This window comes from Achroia grisella, unplaced genomic scaffold (assembly GCF_030625045.1).
Source record: "Achroia grisella isolate CSIRO2021 unplaced genomic scaffold, CSIRO_AGI_Agris_v1 utg308, whole genome shotgun sequence".
In the NCBI taxonomy this organism is placed as follows: Eukaryota; Metazoa; Arthropoda; class Insecta; order Lepidoptera; family Pyralidae; genus Achroia; species Achroia grisella.
This window is the reverse complement of record NW_026712791.1, coordinates 1507155-1515412: the sequence shown is the minus strand read 5'-3', so window position 1 is coordinate 1515412 and position 8258 is coordinate 1507155. Positions and strand designations below refer to the sequence as shown.

The 8258-nt window shown below is 28.0% G+C and overlaps 1 protein-coding gene across 1 annotated transcript; it reads left to right on the top strand.

The window, feature by feature from the left end:
• Positions 1–316: 316 nt before the first annotated feature.
• On the top strand, positions 317–5637 carry LOC131843468 (larval cuticle protein LCP-30-like). The gene is made up of 4 exons (XM_059192119.1): positions 317–480; positions 727–815; positions 1945–2205; positions 5128–5637. The coding sequence occupies exons 1-4, from the start codon at positions 463–465 to the stop codon at positions 5348–5350; spliced, it is 591 nt and encodes a 196-aa protein (XP_059048102.1). The 5' UTR covers positions 317–462; the 3' UTR covers positions 5351–5637.
• Positions 5638–8258: the final 2621 nt, after the last annotated feature.

Sequence of the window (8258 nt, the reverse complement as noted above, 5' to 3'; positions counted from 1 at the left end):
ACGACGAGAAAGTAGATACAACCATATTACAAGCCATTCTATAACGGATATTACTATTTAGTACCATTAAGTTTCAGGAGATAATACCGTTTTCCAGTTATGATAAGTAATCGTAGAATTGTATCTTTTAGACGTGACACGGATACCTAAATATTTTGAACGGACAATGGCATGCAGGAATGATAAAAAATGCGTATATTTGTGTATGTTTGAGTGTATGTGACGCACGAAACGCGTGTCCCGCACAAGAGATGTGTTGATGTTGCAAGCATATAAAAACGAAGCGGCAGATTTCGAAATGAACACAACGATTTGAAATCCTCTAAGGAGTGCACACGGACATATCAAGTGCCATCGTGAAATTATTTCCGCATTGTGATCGCGTTCGATACGAGTGAAGTGAATAGCTATAGCGTTTCGAGGTGTTACAATTTTTTTCGAGCAGATTTTCGCAGTGTTACCATGATGCTTTATTACGCTGTACGTATTAATTTAGCCAAATTTTGTTATTTTTAAATAATGTACTTATTCCCTGTTCCAAAATAACCTATATTAATATTTTTTAAAGAAAGACCATATTTTTTAATAATTTATTTTTATTCTAAAAAAATATTTTAAATATTTCATTAAATTAGAATGGAATAGAATATATTTATTATAAACTAGAATAAATATAGAAGTAAATAAATAAAAAAACATGAGTTTAATGATGTTTTCCCTATGTAGTGCATCATATCAGTTTGCGCCGTAGCAGTCGTAGCCTTACCGAGTGCAGATGGCAGATGGCATCCCAATAAATTTGGCGACAATGGAAAGTAAGTATATAATAAAAAATATACTTTGTTTGACCATAACAATTTTAAATACCGAAAATTAAGTATTAAATTTATATATTTTCCGATTAAGTATAAGCACAAAATGCCTACTTATATGAAATATTATATTTATTTCTTAGTTTTTATTTAATCATAGTAATAAATATTCTGAAAATATATCAGATCTATTATAATATTAAAATCTACTTATATACATATATTTTAATTAAAATACTATTTAATAATTTTATTTGATTATATATTTTTGATGAAGAAATGTTGTCTCCTGCTCATAAAAAATATCACTATAACAATACTGGTCTAACTTTAACTAATTAATAGGTATAGAATTTTCCATTCAAATGAAAAGAATTAGTATAATAAGCATACAGTTCTTTTCAATATTTATTATATAACTTTTTGTTAAAAATACCCTTGTGATATACCATCAAATATTATTATTAGTCGAGAGAAAATAACAAATAGACATACATATTCAATTTCACATTTACAATATTAGCATGGATGTGTATGCAATAATAAGATTATTAATGCAATTAAAGTTGGTAGTATCAACTGCAGTCTCGTTTCCGAGATGAATACGTTGTTGTGTTTAGATCCAAAGAGTAAATAAACAGTGCTGCCGCAATGACAACAAACTTAAGTTAAATTACTAAAACCTGCTCACCAAAACTTACCAAACATATTAATTATTACTTTCACATAGATTTCCGAGAAATTAATATATTAAAACTCAAAAGAGGTCATTGAAGAATATTACTTTATGGACTACAATTTATTTAAATTATATGAGTAATGTTTTGCAATTAAAAACTTGGTAACTGTATACTATATAAAAAATAATTTATCGAGAATGAAGACGGCATAAAGACATTAATTTGTTTGCATGTACATATAGAATACAAATATTATAAATGCAAAAATCTCTATCTATTCGTTACCCTTAATAAAAATATACAACGACTAAATAGATTTTAAGGAAATTTTACAGGAATATGCATTGTATTATGGATGAACATAGGCAATCTGTGTTCTAAATAAATTTGGGAGGAATTCGTAAATAGTAGCAATAAATAGTACTATATTTTTTCCATTCTTCTTTTTACAGATACATTCCGTCAAACGAAGGTAAATACGTCCATGTACCAAATCCCTACATCCATATCAACAATCCTTACGATGGTGGTTACGGACCCTACACACATGATTACGAGCCCTACGTCGGGGAGGCTACAGTAGATCAGTACAGACATGTGCTTACACCACCTGATGAGTTGCTGCCCTATTACAAAGAAGGATATTACAGGAATAACGGTATCAAGATTATCAGACAGAATCACAACTACAATGAAGATAAATACGACTTCGAGTAAGTGTTTCATTATGTTCATATACCAATACATCGATAGTTTACAATGCCTCTGACTACCCCATCGTGTTGTATATTTTATTATTTACCAGATTTTACCCTCAACGTCGGTTCTTGTTTATTAGTTAAAGATAGCTGATAATCGTATGCAATTTATCTTTGTATCCAATTTCATTATTTAGCCGTTTAGATGTAGAAACGTAACAAACAATATATTGATATGGATCATGATATTCCATGGTTTCCTTCTTCAGGAAATAAACTACTGCATAATTATCAAAATCCATTTTTACCATCTATTATCCAAATTTTTACCTCTGACTACCTGACTTAGGACTTACAATAGTTGAAGTTTAATGGCAATCGAAACAAAATAGAGTCGAATAGATAATAATATTATTTTATTAATACTTATATTTTTTAGTCACATTATTATTTGAGTATATTTCCAGAATTGCAAATAAATTCTTAAGATACCCGTATTTTAGATTTTATTTCAATTCGATTGTCCACAAAAGTTAATCGGCCAGGGGAATAACAGTGTGCAGATAAAAAATATAGTCAAATTAAGAACCTTTTTCGGTCGGAATTCGGTTTAAAAACTCGATGTAATCTGTTGCAGTATATTATACAGTTATTGTTTTTTTTACATTTAACATTTTATACAACTTAGTCGAATTTAAATACATTATTTAGGGTTAAGATCATCTTAACCCTAAATAATGTATTTAAATTATTATAAAATATATACCTATACATAGATTAATAAACATATATATACATTTATATACATACTTATAATATTATAAGTATGTATATAAATTTATTTTAATAATTACAAATTCACTCCTATGCACTATACATACGTTTCTATAAATTGTCTTCTTAACATTTAAAATTTGATTTTTCTATATTTATTCTTAATTTCATTAAAAAATATTCCTTAAGTATATCCACAACTACATTGTATATGTATTCGTCTATAGAACATAACCTTGTTCAATTTAGAGTTTGACAGAAGGCATGGAAAGTCACGCCTTTTAAATCTAAGATACTTCCGTACGTCATGTTCATCCGTTTATATGTCAATATGTTTTATTTATAGAATTGATGACCTCAAAAACTTTGTGCATTGAATAACGAAAACAATTTACTGTGGAATACATCAGGTCATTCAATTCAAAAATTTTGTCTATGTCAGGTCTTCTTTTTTTTTTTTTTTAATATAAAATATAATAAATTTTAGTCCCTTTCAACCAACCGTTGGAAAAAGATGAATCTCTTTATATTATACACATATTTCCTGAAATGTTTTTAAAGTGATCTCTTCGTTAATTATAAACCGACTTTAATTATTTTTATATCTGCAGAATGTGTTTTATAGTTTTGACATAAAAACTAAAATTATTTGTTTACATAAATATTAGCTCCTCACAGAACCTTTGATTTTAATTAAATAATGCAATTTGTTTAATATATTACACCTTAAAGCTGTAGAGAATTTTGAATTACAGAATGAGGTCTTTGTTTTATACTTTATTGTTTCCAACCTGGATGAGTATCCCTCTGTAAACTAAAAAAGAAAAGATTTTCCAGAATGAAAATATTCTACGGACAGAACTTGAGAATATTTGTTGACTTAGAAACTTGAATTTTATTCATTCACTGCAATCGCGTTGACGACTTAATATTAAATACTTATGTGGTTTGTAATATAAATTTCCTGTCTCTTACTGCGGTTAGCCTTGCTTTGCTGAATGTCTTATCGTAGAAATTTGCATTCAAGAAACTTTATTACAATTCACTGTTATAAATTTTAATCATTTTAATTTTAGACAGTTATTAAAAGTTGTAAAGTCCGTGATATCTCTAGAATGGTATCTTTGAATCTAGGTATTCCATTTTATTCATATAACTATATAAAACTAGATGGTTTTAATCTAAGAATAAATCTAGAAGTAGGTTAATTCTCAACGTATTAATATAAAGATTAAAATAATTTTTCCTGTCGCAAGTCTTTAAAATTCGAGTATTAATAATAACATACATCATCTAATCTAAATGTAAGCAGAGCCTATAGTAAAGGTAACTAACATTTTGTTAGAAATACTTAATTAATTTATTGCATAAATAAATAATAACACACATAGAAAAAATCAACACCAATACAAACAACCATTTTCCCGAATACAGTGTTTATTTACATATGCGTAGAATCGAACCCGCAATCATCGGAAGTAGGGCGATATGTAAAACCGATAGACTTCCGAGACCGTCTAATCTCTAGAGTAGCTCGATACATTTTAATGATGGTAAACGTCATGATAAATTATCTCAGCTCACAACTACAGCTGTTTCAAGTCCTTGAATATAAAATAACATCACCACAGATTAATTCGCCAATACAAATATCTCGAACCTTGACCAATTACATCGATTCTTACATTTAGGTCAGAGTTCAAAACGATTTATATTCATTTACTTGACCAATTTGACATTATGCGATATTAAACACCTGTAATAGGCTGTTAATATAATATATGTAGGTAAAAGTAGTATTAGTATTAAGTTTAGTAATATATGTAGAAATTTTTTAATTTTTTTCTTAAAAGCACTTTAAAGGTTGATATATTGAGGATAAAAGTACATTTTAACAATGAAACGTTTTTACAGGTATTAGATATGAAAGAAATTTTCAATTTAAAGAACAATATGGAATGGAACACTAGTATGTAAATATATATATATATACATAACTATAACTAGACTAAAAACAAAAGTTTCAACGTTTCATAAACAAAAACCAAAATTTCTAAATAATTTTCGCCCACATATGACCTTTTAACACAGTTCTTAATTTGAAAACCAATGTCATCTGCACATATTACACAATGAATTAATAAAAAATATTTCTTTCCGTAGTTTCGAGACAGAAAACAAGATTCGAGCTGAAGAGAAGGCTGTTTTGAAGAACCCTAACACGATTGACGAGGGTATAGCTTCAAAAGGCTTCTACGAATACATCGGACCTGACGGTTTCATGTACAGAGTGGAGTATACTGCTGACGAAAATGGATTCCGTCCAAAAGTGAAGAGGCTAGAGACGCAATACTCTGGGAAATGGGTTTTAGAGAAGGTCAATTAGAAATATAAGCCACCATCATCCTCATTAAAGCAGTATTTTTCAAGTAGTCGATATGTCTTCAGAATCAAGTTTGGCTACCAATAAGTACAACTTCCATTACATGGATGCAAATTATTATTTTATGATACACAGTAATATTTTTTATTTTTGATATTACAAAAATGCGTTTAATGGTTCTGAGTTAGAAAGTTTAGATGTAACATTGATCATTAAGAAACAAAAATGTGTCGGCTTAGATAATTTCTAATTTATGTTATAGAGTTAAGAATTTAGATACTTATTTATGAAATGTGATAATAAATTTATATTTTGAAATATTTTGTTTAGTATTAAATCAACATCTGACGCAGAATTATAACCTATACTAATATAAATTAAGCACTTAGTTAAATGAACGTAAGTATATTATTCACTGAGAGAAAGTGACCGTTGACTAATGAGTATAACATTTGAGTCTTCAAATTACATGATTAATTGAAGATAGTATAAATAGCACAATAACATCATCTATATTGCATTAACATTATTGGTAACAATTTTGTATTTGAGAGAACATAAACATAGTATTTGAGTATTAAATACTAAAACCAACTAATGTTATGCGTTATGATATATGAATATTAACAAATTCGTAATCATTAACCTCTAAGGAATTCATAAAGATCATCTAGTTGTTGATTTATTACACCAGTTTAACTTGCATACAAACATATTAATAACGTTAAAATGACTTGAATTTTATTTCCTAAAAAGTAAAAAAGTCGAATAGTTATATATAACTAACATGGCCGTAATACAAGATGTCAATTTCAAGTAACTATAACCTCCTTTAACTAATAATTATAATAGTATTTGTTTGATTACGTTGTAAAAATAATGAAAAGTAAGTGCAGATACTACTGGACCAGTTATTTCCAGTATAACCGTTAATCTTAGGAGATAGTAGTAGATATTATACAATAATACGTATGAGAATACATACTCGTATAATAAAATGTTGGGAAAGATGAACCTAATTACAATAATACCCATTACAAAAATACCATAGTTCATTCAGAATTAAGTAGTAGCTTATTAATTAAATTAGGTACTGTATTGTATTTTAAAAGGGTATAAAATAACGAATCACTATATATAAATTGGATAGACAGTGAAAATTTTGAAAAAAAAACTAATTAGACATGTGATATATGAGGTTTATATTAGGTACTTATGTCATTGTATTGTGTGTATTTTAGGTTTTCTCTTGTCAGAGAAATCCATTATCCATTCATCAATCTTCATGTCAGGTCTTGTATAGGATAGATATAGAAATCTAAGTGCTGTAGGTCTCCCAGGGATACTATTGACAGACCTTGATTTTTTTTAGGTGGGAAATGACATTCACTAGAGCGACTCATATTTCTGACTCGAATTAATTAAAATTTGTACCACCTAGATTTAAACTCACGACCTTTTGATTTTACAAATTGGGCAATAAACCACTATGACTGCTTTACCATTCTCGGTAAATATAGATTTTATCACTTAAAAGTTAAAAGTTCTAAATTCAAACGATTATGCCAATTATGTTTTATTACAAGAAAATCTTCATAACTTTCTAGTAGTTATTTAAATATTACAAGCAAGGTTTAAATACAAAAGATATATGAATATCAGGCAAAATAAGTACTTCTGTATTTTTATTTATTTATTTATTTATTTATATTTATTTATATTTAAATACTTTCAATTAATGATATATATACATATACGCACAACTCATACAACCCCATCTAGGTCCAATCTAAGTAGAGCTTGTATTATGATTGGTTACTACGCAACGGATAAATAATTTAAATGTATTTTTCTAAATTATACATTTAATGCAAAGCTAAACACCCAGATTAATACAAAATATACTATTAAATTTGTTTAGTATGAGACCTGAATCTCCCGCAATCGGAAAGTAAGATAGTGTAATCACCCGCTAAACTACCACGATAACAAATATGCAATATCGAAAATAATGTCTTTTGTAATTACGTTAGGTATTTCATGTGTGCATTTGCATATTTGTATACTCGTATTATAAATATTCATATTTATAATCAAAATAACTGGAATTGTTGTAATCTTCGTACTACATGCACAATGTAAGGTAACACGCTTGTGTTGTATTACGATAATATTAAATCTAACTAATGTGTCGATCGAGGTACTTAACTGTGAATTACAACTATGTGATTTTTTCAATGAGCAAAGTAACTTGCTTGATGTATAATATTGCTTCGATGCTAAAGAGTAAGCCATGTTAAGATCAGTAAGCGAATTGATTTATTTCATTTTAGCATCAATTGACTTTTTTATAATTAGTCATACCTATCTCTTTAACATAAAAACATGCTAGCATACTTACCTACTGAAAAGAATGTAAAGTATTCAATGTTTATTGAGTATAAAATTTTTACGTCTTTTTAATTACATCTGTCACAACTACTTAGTAGCCGTACAAAGAATGCCGTTTTTTTTTCAAATTTTATTACTAAAGTTTTTTTATATTATCTGAGACGGCATCATTATCTCGGATAGCTGGTGGAGGAGCCTGGGGATACATCGATATCGAGTACAGCTGATATAAGACAGCCCGTTTTGATTTATCACGGTTCATTACTTGTAGTAATGACATCTTATTTAGCTTCGTACGATGATTGGTAATCTCCAGAAATGGAGTATTTTTAAATAGATTTTACGAAATAATATTTCTATTATTCTATACTTCATATCAAGTGGGTAGGTATATTAAGGGTATTTAATTCTTATATTCTTGTGTTTGATGATGATATGGTATTCTAGAATACATGATGATGTTTACATTATGTATGGTAAGCATTGTATTAATATCTTGAGTTTTTTTTAATGGATGTTA

What these genes read in the sequence shown, in the direction of transcription:
- LOC131843468 (XM_059192119.1), top strand. An exon ending in AAATTTGGCGACAATGGAAA is followed by an intron (nt 816 to 1,944) that starts GTAAGTATATAA and finishes TTCTTTTTACAG; the next exon opens with ATACATTCCGTCAAACGAAG. An exon ending in GAAGATAAATACGACTTCGA is followed by an intron (nt 2,206 to 5,127) that starts GTAAGTGTTTCA and finishes TTCTTTCCGTAG; the next exon opens with TTTCGAGACAGAAAACAAGA.